The sequence below is a fragment of the Eulemur rufifrons genome, chromosome 27, assembly GCF_041146395.1.
Source record: "Eulemur rufifrons isolate Redbay chromosome 27, OSU_ERuf_1, whole genome shotgun sequence".
NCBI classification, from domain to species: domain Eukaryota; kingdom Metazoa; phylum Chordata; class Mammalia; order Primates; family Lemuridae; genus Eulemur; species Eulemur rufifrons.
Window position 1 is genome coordinate 23,131,113 of NC_091009.1, and position 12,943 is coordinate 23,144,055.

At 52.2% G+C, this 12,943-nt stretch overlaps 1 protein-coding gene across 1 annotated transcript; it reads left to right on the top strand.

The window, feature by feature from the left end:
- The first annotated feature begins 1,070 nt into the window (after positions 1–1,070).
- Positions 1,071–12,382, top strand: BATF3 (basic leucine zipper ATF-like transcription factor 3). The gene is made up of 3 exons (XM_069459621.1): positions 1,071–1,148; positions 3,720–3,866; positions 11,923–12,382. Exons 1-3 carry the CDS (start codon positions 1,071–1,073, stop codon positions 12,109–12,111), a joined length of 414 nt encoding a protein of 137 aa, XP_069315722.1. The 3' UTR covers positions 12,112–12,382.
- Positions 12,383–12,943: the final 561 nt, after the last annotated feature.

The window sequence follows — 12,943 nt, forward strand, 5'->3', positions numbered from 1 at the left end:
CTGTACTTCTACTCGGTCCCCGATTTGGCATGAGCGTGGCCGCAACTACACGTCTTCACCCGCAGGCAGGGCACCTGCCACTTTAATCTTCACAAAGAAAAAGGATCTGGTCCATTTAACCTTAACTCAGAGGGTCCAGATCCCTGAACCTGTCATTAGTGACGTGCAACGTGGCAGATTCGTTCTCAGGAAAGCCCGTCACCCTTCCTGTCCGGGACAACCTCCCTCCGTGCACCCTCCACTCAGGGAATTCACCCTTGGGGCCGGCGGGACCGGGAAAAGAAGGGTAGGTGCTCCCCGCAGAAAAGCCCTGGGGCGCCCGTGGCTCTCGGGTGCGCAAGTCTGCTGTCCCCTTCCCTGGCCTGCGCCACCGGGGCCGCAGGAGTGAGAGTGGCGCCCAGATGACTGATGGCGGCAGAGAAAGTCCCCGGAGACTGTGACCCCCATGCCAGGGGGCGGCGGGAAGGCGTGGCTGATGCGCAGGAAGATGCCGTGATGCGACCGGGAAAAAAACCACTAGCCCCAAACCACCCACTTGAGTTTCTTAACCCCAGTTCCCCGACAGCGGCCAAGGACCCCAAAGGCTGCGTCGCTCCTTCCTGACCCCCACCCGCCCTGGCGTCGCCTCTCGTGGGTGGGCTTCACGTTCCCTGCGGAGTTTCGGAGCCACCACGTGACTTCCATGAAGCGCGGGGGGGCCCCAGCAGAAAGCCGCGACAGGGGTGGGATTTAGGACCCCGAGGTGCGGCGAGAGGGCGGGGGAGGAGGAAACGAGGCGGGGGTGGGAGAAGGAGGGGGCGGGGCAGCCTCGTGGACGGGAAGGACGGCGGGCTGGCTGGGACTGGGGGGTGGGGACACCGGGCGATCGCGGCGCGGAGGAGCGGGAGGGCAAGAAGGAAGACGGAGGGGGCGGGGCGGAGGGCCTGCGGCCGGCAGGTGCCGAGCGCTAGGATGCCCGCGGCGGGACAGCGTCTGTAGGCAGAGCGCCGCGTGCAGGGCGCGGCGGGCCGGGCGGCAGCTCCTCTGCGAGGCTGCGCGACGGGGCGGGCCGGGCCGGAGGAGCGCCCGGCATGTCGCAAGTGCTCCCGGTCGCCTGCAGCGTCCTGCAGAGGAGCGTTGCGACGCCCGGGATCCAGCCGCAGCCGCAGGTAGTGGGCTAGGGGGCGGCGGGGTTGTGGGGATGGGGGCGCAAGAGGGGCTAGCAGGTGGGTGCTGTGGTTCCCCGGCAGTGAACGGTGAGGTGCGGGGGTGGAGTGCGCTGCCAGAGACAGTGGGAGTGGGGGCGGTCCAGGGATCCCGGCGCACGCACAGTGTTCGTGGCGCCTAGGATGGCTCCTGCGCCCCTGGAGGTGGAGAGACCTGAGGGCTACGACGCCTGGCTGGGCCGCGCACGGCCCAAGCTCCCCTGCACGTGGGCTCCGCGCTGCTCCGGGGGCCGCCCCATCCTTGCGCCGCCTGCGCGCTGTAGCCCTTCCCGGCGGCTCCGGGAGGGGGCCAGAGGGCCGAGAGGGACAATTCAGCCCGAAGGGGTGGCTCGTCCCCAGCCACTCCCAATATCCACCCTCCTCTGCCTGCCGCTCGAATGGGGAAAGCGGGACCGGTCAGCTTGGGGGTGTGCGGTGGGGGCCTACAGTGGGCAGACTCCACCCCCAGCGCTGGTGGAAACCCCTCGCCCCCATCCTGTCAGTCCTCTGCTGTGTCCCGGGCAACATTTAAAACTGCGCACTCAGGAACTGAGGATCACGTTGCCCTCAGTGATGGCTATTCAGAAACTTCACGCCCAGCTGCCTTGGGAGGAAGACTGAGTATTTTCATCCTTACTTCCCCTCTTCCCTGCCCCCTTCCCAGTTAGGTACCTGGCACACAGTGTCATCAGGTGATGCTAGACTGTCACACAGAACTTGAGTTTGGGCCTCAGCTTTCCCACACACCTCTCCGGGCCTCAGTTTCCCCATCTATAAAATGAATATAACATCAACCTCTCAGGGTTTTTGAAGACTAAATGAGATATGATTAATAGTATATGAATATCTCAAATCTGCTTCTCTGTCTTGATTAAATGTTTCTGCTAGGTTGGTAGGTGTGACCATATGTGATAGGTGATAAGACCAATATCAGCTCCCAGAGAGCAGTATGCGGGCTACTTTCTTGTGCCCTGTGACTTTTTGATTATGGAGAACAAAGAGGCCTGATATGGTGAAAAGCACTATGGGGGATTCAATTAAAATAATGCAAGCTCAACAAAGGCAGGTAATTTCTTGAGGGCATACGGTGGGCTGGGAGCTTTGGGACAAAATCTCATCTGTGCCAACCCTAAGCCTTAGGCTGTTAGCACGAAGGCTGCAGAGATCACTGACCATTTGTGTAGGGCTTGTATCCCCAGTGCCTAAGACATGCCTGGCACATGGTAGGTGCTCAGTTAATACACACTGAGAGAATGAATGAATCATACTTGCAATAAATGAAGAAATTGAAAATTCAGAGACTTTAAATCATTTACCCAAGGCCGTATTGACACTAAGAGACAAAACTAGGACCTGTGTGACTCTAAAGCTAAAGTTCTGTCATTAATATCACATATTCCCCCAAGATGTTCTGGTTGTATTTATCCAGACTTCTTTGCCTCTGGAAGACTACATTTTTACACCTGTCTCTGTTCCCTTAGGCTTTGTCTCCAGGCCACTTCTGTTTGTTATGTGTGTTACTTATTCTTCTCCTTTTAAACCCTTATAATTCTTGCATATGCTGAAAATTCTTACCTGCAGTAACTTGGCAAGATGATTTGCATCTTTCTTATTTGGAATTCAAGACCAGCTCAAATGATAACTGAATATATCCATTATTTTGGTTATCAATATTTGCTTTCCATTACTATTAATACCTGAGTGGCTTTCCTGTGTTTGTACCCCACTAACCTCTTGACTTTTAAACTCTTTAAGGGTAGTAATTTTTCACTTTGATGTCTTTGCTTACAAGTTCTGGAAAGTAAATACTGCTGTACTTTTCCATGTTTTCTGCAACTGAATGAAGTGTTTTTACTGTGGTGGATGCATTTTTCTGCCTGTCTGTTTTACGATCACTCTTAAAGGGTTTGACTAAGTGTGGCCAAATCTCACATATAGCTAAGAGCTTTCAAGATACATCATAAATCTGCTTTCTGATTCACTCTGATCTCTGAAACAAAATGCCAGTCTAGCATTGTTCCAATGGGTACAATGTCAGTGGGGAGTTAAGATAATTTGGTGTGTCGGCAGAGTTGGGTGGTTGCAATTGGTTGTAAGTGTCATCATGATTTGCACACAGTATCAAAAGTACCTGTTTTGTGTGTAAGGGCTGGCAAACAGCCAGTTCCAGAGAGCTGACGCCCCCTGGTTTTCCCAGTCCCAGTTGAATGACACTGACACCACAACTCTTCCAGGCACACGCCCTGTGGGGTAGAGGTTTATGAACGTTGGTTTGGAGACCAACAGACCTGAGTTCCACTTCCCACTCACCCACTTACTGGCTGTGATACCTGGGGCAAGTTCCTTAACCTCTCTGAGTTTCTTATTCCTCATCTTTTAAATGGTGGTCACCCCACACATTTCTCAAGGTGGTCATGGGTTTAACAGTTAAGCAGAGCCACAGCCAGTGATTCTTGACAAGGGGCTGTTGCTGGCCCACTGCTGTAGACTGCACCCAGCATGCGAACCTCAGTGAGCAATGCTGAATGCAGACAGATGGGGCCTCAACACCACGCCTCCCCTAATGTTTCCACCCAGAGCCCTGAGGATGATGACAGGAAGGTCCGGAGGAGAGAAAAAAACCGAGTTGCTGCTCAGAGAAGTCGGAAGAAGCAGACCCAGAAGGCCGACAAACTCCATGAGGTGAGAGCGTGATCGGGGCAGACCACCTTAGGGCAACCAGGAAGGGGCCATCCCCCGCCCTCTCGGGGATGTGGGGGTGGTGACATCACTGTCCTCATTATCACTAACTCAGCAACACTCCTGTCTAATTCTGCCAGGTCATTCCAACCCAGCATTCTGATTCTTTGATCACTGGCATCTTCATTTCTCCCTCACCCAGTCGGTACTTCTCCTACTCAAGTCTCTTCTGTTAGAAAACAAACAAAGCCTCTTCTTGACCTGATTCCCTTTCAGGTTCTTGCTCCATTTCTTTCCTTCCTTTGTTTCCCTACTTCTTAAAAAGAGTAACTTACACCTGCTGTCTCTGTGTCCTCAGCTCCTGTTCATCCCCCGAGCCTCTGTGATTTCATTTCTGCTCCTCCTCCTCACCCAACACACGTGCCTGTGCACATAGACACGACATGTGCACCCACACACACGGAGCCAACGTGCATGCACACTACACAAGCTGCCCCACCGCGGCCACTCACTAGTCCAGGGCCCTCTTTATGGTCCTATCATCTTGGACCTTGCTGGAACATTTGGCACTTTGACCTCTCCTTTCTTGAAGCCTCCCCCTCTTTTGCTTCTGGAAGACCACCAGTTCCTAGTTTTCCTGACACTCTTCACTACTTTGTTAGCTTTTCTACTTCTATTTCCCTAAATATTGGTGTTGACCAGGGTTTCAGACTCTGCCCTCATTTCTTCTCATCCCGGAAGATTAATCTATTAGATTAATCTATTAATCTGTTCTTCCAGCATCAGCTCCCATACTGATTACTCCAGGCAAGCCCCCTGCCCTGGACTCTAGACCCCTTAACTTCGACGTCAGTGTAGATGCCTCTAGGTGGGCCTGCTGCAGGCAAAAGAGCGTTATGTCTGTTTACCCTGAGACTTTCTCTTCTCACTGTTTTCAAATCATAGTTAATGGAGCAATTAACTACGCTCCATCTTTCTCATCACTCCAGTCAGGAGTCTAGGATTTATCCTAAGCCATCCCATTTTCCTCGACCCTTATGCATAAGCCCCCATAATTCCACAGCTAGGACATGGAACTGCTCCACACCAGGAACTGGCCACAAAAGCATCCAAGAATCTATCCAGGAAATTGATGACAGTTCTGTGTTCTTGTCTTTGCCCAGGGCTGGTGTGCATAATTAGAGAATCTAGCTGAGCTCTCTCCTGCTTTCTCCACGCTTTCTTGCCATAGATTGTCTCAGCAAGGCCATGCTGGGGCATTGACAGCACAGAGACTATGAGGTGTTATGGGGAGAGAAGAGCAATCTCTGAAAACTCTTTTAACAAGGAGCAGAGAACAAATTCAGAAAGCACATGCTCCAGGGAGAGGTGACCCACTAACATAACTTCAAGCAGTGTGGCATATCTTATACCTGTCAGATTCTTTCCTGGAAATAGGAAGGGTGGGCTCAAGGAGGAGACTGGAGTCTCCAGACTAGGGTCAGGGAAGGTCCTTCCAGCCTTTATTCGTTCTGTAAAATATCCACAGAAGAATTGCGATGCCCTTTGTGTCCTTTAGTCTTTCCCCCTTGCTCCGGAAGCAGTTGTGGTTCTAGCTTCATGTTTAGCAAATAATCCCCAGAGGGGACCTGTGGCTCACAGTGCATGGCCCTGTATTCAGACCACATGTGACAGCTGGATGGCCAGGGCCCTACCCCTCAGGAAGCTTCTAGACTATGTGTCTTGGACAAGATCTTTCATGGAGCAATGTAGAGTAGATCCATTGCACAAATACCAAGGCATCACCATTGGGTCACAGAGAGAGGAGGAAGATGTCATTCCTGTCCTTGGCATGCACAGGATTTCCAAAGGAAACTATGTTAGTTTCCTACTGCTGCTGTAACAATTTCTTGCAAATTCGGTGGCTTACAACAACACAAATTTACTGTCTTACAGTTTTGGTGGTCAGACGTCTGAAATGGGTCCCCCTGGGCTAAGGTCAAGGGGTCAGAAGGGCTGCCTTCCTTTTGGAGGCTCGAGAGAAGATGCATTTTCTTGCTTTTTCTGGATTTTAGAGCCTTTTGTGTTCCTGGGCATGTGGTCCCCTTCCATGTTCAAAGCCAGACATGGCCGGTGGCATCTTTCTCATGCTGTGTACTCTGACACTGTTTGCATTGTCACATCTTCTCTGACTCTCCTGACTCCATCTTTCACTTATAAGATGCTCGTGATTACACTGGGCCTTCCTAGATAATCCAGGATAACTCCCCATTTTACACTTGTTAATTACATCTGCAAAGTCCCTTTTGCTATGTAAGGAAACATATTCACAGGTTCCAGAGATTAGCATGTAGACTTCTTTGAGGGGCCGTTATTCTGCCTGCCACAGAAGGTAACATAAGGGTTCCTAGCCTGCTCGCCTGCCCAGAGAGTGTGTCGCATGACAGTTAAGCCAGCTTCCCTTTCCAGAAATGGAGTGGCTTGGTCTGAAGCTCAGTCCCTCCACAGGGGAACACTCCCTTCTCCCCTGTCTCGGCGAGGCTAGAGGAATGGGTCAGGCTTATGCACTGCTGACAGATCACCACGGCCAGGCCAGCTTTGTTGGGCAACACGGGGTCAGGACAGTGGCTCCATCTGTATGCAGACCCCAAGCTGTGACCCTCACCTTACCCTCACTAGCCACACACAGGTGTCACTGGTCACAAGAGCATGTGAAGGGGCAGCGACTGGCTTGGGAAAATAGAAGTTCGTTTCAGACCACCTGCAGAATAACAGGAATGTCATTTCCAAACCGAAGGGCACACCTGAACAATCCCCTCCCTGCTCATCCCCAGCCTCCCTGCAGGAGGGCACCACAGTTTTGGGGATCTGTGCTCTGCATAGCCCACAGTTCAGTGGCTAAACCTACATACTGGGTGGAGTGTCTGGTTGAAAAACAGAGTAAAGAGCACTTCTTCTGCGCTCCGGTAAGTTGAGTGCAGAACACCTATCACACTGCTGTGGGTCACAGCAGAAAGCCACTCGGGACCCCTGGGGCTCCCAGGCCACATCCAGGATGGGGACACCATGCATGGAAACCTCCTCAAAGCTGGAGTGAGGCCAGCTCATTGGGAGGCACCAAGGGGCCCAGAAAACAGCCACCGGGTTGCCGTGACTGCCTGCTACTGCTGGAGGGAGTGGCCCATCCAAGTGGCTTTACTCATTCCTTCCTCCGTCCCGCACCATGGGGTCGCATTCCTAAATATCTCAAAGTGACTCAAGCCCTGTACCTGACTTTGCTGAATACCATGAGGCGGACCATTTATAACAAGTCTTGTTTAAAATGTCCACTTTGCAATCCCGCTCACCTCACTCACACACCCCACTTCTTCCTGAGCGTCTGTCACCCACCAGCTCCAGCCCCAGCTCTTACGAGTTTCCGGGCCACCTCCCTGCCGTCCCGAGGACCGCCCATGGGGCGGGACCTCCCAGGAGGGGAGGGGGGCGGGGCGGGGAGAAGCCGAGCAGGTGCTGGCGGGAAGGGCTGGGGCACCTTTCGGTTAGAGTTTCCCCTCAAGGTAGTGGTGGCTGCCAGTGGGACTGCAGGGACGTGTGTGCGCACCTCAGCGTTCACTATTGGTTTGCAAGTCATCTCTTCAGCCTGCTTACACCTCTGGCGGGGATTTCAACCTCCATTCATCTCTGAACGTTAGGTGCATGCCCGGGTCCACATTTGCGAATCACAGCCTGAGCAAACAGTCAAGGTCTGTAAGACGAGCTGAAAGGTGGCTCAGAAGTGGGTCAGACTGGTTCGACCAGGCACCCAAAGGTGTAAGACTGAGAAAGAATTTTGAGTCAGAAAAGGAAAGCGGCGATGCCATCCTCAAGAGCCCCAAATGTCACAAACTGACAAATGCCTTGGGCAATATGGTTGTGTTATGTGTTGCCACGGTTTTTTCAGATATTACATGTTCTAAGATGGTGCTTCATGTCAGTACCCACTTGATTTAGAAACTGATGATGACACTAATGTGGACAGCCCTTGCTGGTGACACAATTTTTCTGCTGGGAAGTGCTAAGGCTTGGGAATAGACTTATTGTAAAAATCCTAAGATCTTAACGGCCTCTTACTTCTGGTAACCACCATGGGGAAATTTGGGCCCAGGCACTGCCAACCGAAAGCAGAATTGTTGATGTTGCATGAGAATTGTTGCAAGTTGACCTTGGAGTCAGGGATCAGATCCTGAGTCTGTGTGACCTTGGAAAAGTCACTGGACCTCTTGGAGCTTAAGTTTTCTAACTTGTGAAATGGGATCTGTGTGTGGCTGTATTCTGTCCTGATGCCTTTGCCTGCCCCACCGTTCCTTCCCACCTTAATTATCATCTCTGGCCCCGGTACCCACATCAGCTTCTTTCCCAGTCCTTGCTCCTGTCTTCTGCCTCAGCAGCACCCAGGACCCCCAGGCAACCAACCCTTAGATGCCCAGAACAGGGTTTCTCGGCCTCGGCACTATTGACATTTGGGGCTGGATAATTCCTGTTGGCGGGGACTGTCCTGCGCACTGCGGGACATTGAGTGGCATCCCTGGCCTCCATCCACTGGATGCAGTAGCATCCCCCCCACACCCAGCTGTGACAAGCAAAACTGTCTCCAGACACTGCCAAATGTCCCCTGGAAACTGCCAAAATTGTCCCTGTTGAGAACCACTGCCTTCGGCAGCTTAATTTCTGAGGCAGAACTAGGATTCGCAGTGATTTCACCACCTCCAATTTCTAGCTCTCTGCGTTGAAATTGTGTCCCGCCAAATACCCAGGAAGACAGCACAGTAACCTCAGACCCTCCTGTGACAAAGGTTCGAAACTCAGTGGGATTTGAGCTAGACTGATCATCTCTCTGGAAATGACAAAGGGTTTAATGTTCTGTGCTTATTTTTTGTTTGCATTAAATCCAGTAATTTCTTCCCAGCACGAAGCGGGTTTCATTCGCTCCCCTTTGTTCCCATTCACGTTCTCTGGTCTCTTTTTCCTTCTCTCCCTGCTCCTTGTGGTCCCGTGGGAAGATTCGACTTCTCGTCTTTTTATTCTCTCAGCTCAATCAAAGTCCCTCAGCAGGTTTATGAGTAACACTTAAATCCCAGGACAGAAAGTCCCCGTGGAGAAGGCAGATGAGGGGCCTGCTTGGCGGCCTGTGACGCAGCTCTGAAGACGCTGTGAGCAGGGGTTTGGGGAAAGCTGTGGAACCTCAGGAAGGCATCAGGCCTCAAGGCTCCTCGTGGTGGCTTCCGGAGGCCAAGCTCCGAAGCTCGGAGCGTCAGTAATTGTAGAAAGGTAGTTGGAATATTCTGCCAAAGGAAGAGAGCTATCTATTCTTTGGAATCTGGTTAAAAGGTTCACTTGCTGGAACCATTCAAGTCTACGCTCTGTTTCATTTGACGGTGCAGGGCATTTCCAGTTGCAGGGTGGTGTGTATGCGCGCATGCGCTGTAGCCTCTCTCATCCCTCATCCCCTCCATCCTCAGCCGCCACCCCCTCCTCCCATCCAGACCCTCCCCTTGCCCCAGGGCGCTCGTTGCTGGGTTTGTAGACTGACTTCTGACTCCAGGACTAGAGCTTGTCAGAGGCCAGAGGAGAGCCAGAGGAGGCGGGGAGGAGGCCTGAAGGGATGGGGCCATGCGCCACTGAAGCCAGACTGACCCAGGGCAGCCTGCAGGGAGAAGGCGGGAGACCTGCTGGCCTGGAGAGTGTTCCAGACCACCCTGGGAACTTGCCTGAGGAGCGGCTCAGATGGGCTCCGCATGCAGCCTTTCTGGACCCCTTGATTCTGACAGGGAGGAAGGTGTCAGAGGGGGAGGGAGAGAAGGAAAGGGTAAGGAAAGGAGTCAAAGGATGAGGGCCGGGGAGCCACTGAGCACGTAGATGCTGGCACTGTGGCCCATCCGGCAGGGGTACAGCAGAGGGTAGCAGAAGCTTCTGGGTGCTATGCATTACTGATCTTTGGGGAGAGGCATTATTTAATATGAATGAGATTGACCAAGGTACAAGACTGAATAGAACAGATAATAAAAGACATGCTTCCTACAGGTGCTGTGATCAGGGAAGCCTTCCTGGAGGTGGTGGGCTTGCTCTGGGCCCACACAGCAAAGAGGAAGGCAGTCCAGTTGAGGAGAACTGCATGAGCAAAGCAGCAGGATTGGGAATTTGCAATGTGCCTTCAGGGGCCATAAGAAGATCAGATTTCTTTAGTGATAGTTCTTAAAAATTACTAGTAAGAGAGAAAGGGTGATGGGCATTAAGGTTGTGCCACCAGCTTGGGACAACAAAGCCTAACTGTAAGCTAGAAATGAATGAAAACAACATTTTAGCAAGATTTAAATAAGACTGTCAGCCTGTCGAGGGCTTGCAATTGGCTGTGTATTGTAGAACTTACTAATGACTTGGATGAAGAAAAGGAAGACCGGCTTATCAAGTTAGTGGGTGGCTTAAAACTGTGTGGGACCACACATCCATGAGATGACACAATTGAGATTCAAAAAGATTTTGCGGGCTGGGTGCGGTGGCTCACACCTGTAATCCTAGCATTCTGGGAGGCTGAGGCGGGAGGATTGCTTGAGGTCAGGAATTTGAGACCAGTCTTAACAAGAGCGAGACCCCAGCCTCTGCTAAAAATAGAAAAATTAGCCAGGTGTGGTGGCACATGCCTGTAATCCCAGCTACTCGGGAGGCTGGGGCAGGAGGACCGCTTGATCCCAGGAGTTTGAGGTTGCTGTGAGCTAGGCTGATGCCACGGCACTGTAGCCTGGGTGACAGAGGGAGACTCTGTCTAAAAAAAAAAAAAAAGATTTGCTAGGCTCCAAGATGCCCCGGTGAACAGAGTGAAATTCACTGGAGACAGACGTAAAGCCCTACCCTTAAGCTTCACAGCAACAGTCATCGTCCGAGCATAGACAGAGAAGCAGCTGGTGCAGACAAAGCTTGCACTTCTGTGCAAGCTCTGAGAGAATCCCCAGTGGCCGGGGTCCAGCACAAGGGGAGGCCACCACCATGCATTTGCCCTTTGCAAAGTCCCCCAGAATCATGCACTGCATTCTGGGAGCAACATTTTCTCAGACATTCTGGAAAATTAGAGTGTGTCAGGGATGACCTCCAGGAGGGTAGAGGGGCTGCAAGTTTTGACACAGGGAACTCAGAGGACCTGAGAGAGCTGGGCTCAGAAAATACCTAAGGGGAAGTGGGATGGGGCTATCTCCTAACATTTTAAGAACTGTGATGTTGCAAAAAGTATTGGATTTACTCTTTGTGGTTCCAGTAGGTAGAACCAAGCCCACAGGTGGGTTTGAAGGATAGGGACATTTTGGATCAGTACAAAGAGGAGCTTTCTAATAGAGCAGCTCAGAAATGACAAGGACTGTCCTTTAAAGGAGGAGGTGCCCAGCACAAGTGGATGTCTGCGCTAGAATTACACATGGAAGGTTTCTATATTGTGTGGCTTGGGTCTCTCTGATCCCCGCCAGTTCTAAGCTGCTGCAAACCCTGATACAGTGGAAACATAATAGATGAGTGCTGGAGCAAAGTCAAGGCAAGGGATGTTTTCATTCATTTATTCATGCAAGTGCTGACTTTGACAGCACATGTATTCGTGAAAGCAGCAAACATTTGTTACGTTCTAAGTACAGTTCTGGGTGCTGGGAGTATAGCCATGAACCCAACAGTGACCTTCGGGAAGCAGCTCAGCAGTTGAGGGGACTGACTGCACAGGGGCAGGAGGGACGTTTTTGCAGCGGCGGCAATATTCTGTATATTGATGAGCACAGGTTTATCTATTTGTCAAAACTCATTGCATTATGCACTTAAAATTGATGCATTTTATTTTATGTAAGTTATACCTCAATAAAGTTGATTCAAAAAACAAATCCCTGCCCTGATGATTCCTTCATCCTGGTGAGAGGAGGGTGACATTAAGCAAATAAACAAATCTGAGGGGACGTGTGGAGGGGACACACACGATGACACAGCTTTCCTGGGCGGGAGGTGAGCATGCCGGGAGGACGGAGGAAGGGGTACGATTTCAGAGCCGATTTTACCCGTTCTCTGTCCTCCCCAGGAATACGAGTGCCTGGAGCAGGAAAACGCCGGGCTGCGGAGAGAGATCGGGAAGCTGACAGAGGAGCTGAAGCACCTGACCGAGGCGCTGCGGGAGCACGAGAAGATGTGCCCGCTGCTGCTCTGCCCCATGAACTTTGTGCCCATGCCCCCTCGGCCGGACCCCGTGGTCGGCTGCCTGCCCCGATGAAGCCCGAGGACACTCCTCTGCCCAGCGCGGAGCCTTGGTTGATCTCACACGGGGGAGGAAGGGTTTTCTTCTGCAGTTTGTGTACAGGGGGACCTGAGGCCCAGCCTCCTCCTGGGAGCTCCGGGGCCAGCCGTGTCCCTGCAGACTGGGCACAGCACGACGCCCACAGCACCCGACTCTCAGGGCTCTTGCGCAGGTCTGGCGGGAAGGCCACCCTCAGGAGTGACTTCTTATCCACTCTGGCAGCTAGTAGGTTTTGTCGTCGCCGTCGTTGTCGTCGTTGTCATCATCGTGGAGAATCATTTCCTCTAGAATTTGGATAATAAAGGTGGTTGTTGTCTCTCCTTTTTCCAAGTTCCTGGAATTTGGAGGCACAATATGTTCCCTCTTCCTGGAGAGGTCATCTTCTGTCTCCTCAGGTTGTTTGTGGCTCATGGGTCTTGCCTGGTCACTCCCGACAGCCACATCCATTGGAGATGGAGGAGGTGCCTTTGGGGGCCGTGGCGGAGCACTGGCCAATGGGACTTCCCTGCCACCGCTAGGGTTTCAGAAGTCTTTGACCCAGCCAGGTCACGGAGGGGCATGCTGGGCGTGACTGTGTTTGTCTAATGCTTTGCGTAGCCCTCCATCTCAGACTGCTCTCGTGCTGCCTGCCCTGGAAGCCTTTCTATTCCAGGTTGGTTTTCTCAACTGCTCTGAACACTCCCATGTCGCCTCCCGCTTCCGTACGTAGGCACAGCACCAGAGGAAAACTTCATATTAGGCTGAATCACAACGGAGTGGGGGAGATCTGTCCCCTTATTTAAACAAACAAATATTTGGGTAGGTCAGA

Excerpts from the sequence above, each read along its gene's own strand:
- BATF3 (XM_069459621.1), top strand. The coding sequence starts at position 1,071 with ATGTCGCAAGTGCTCCCGGTCGCCTGCAGCGTCCTGCAGAGGAGCGTT. Across the intron at positions 1,149-3,719 it reads GGATCCAGCCGCAGCCGCAG|ATGGGGCCTCAACACCACGC; the intron begins GTAGTGGGCTAG and ends GAATGCAGACAG. Across the intron at positions 3,867-11,922 it reads AGGCCGACAAACTCCATGAG|GAATACGAGTGCCTGGAGCA; the intron begins GTGAGAGCGTGA and ends TGTCCTCCCCAG.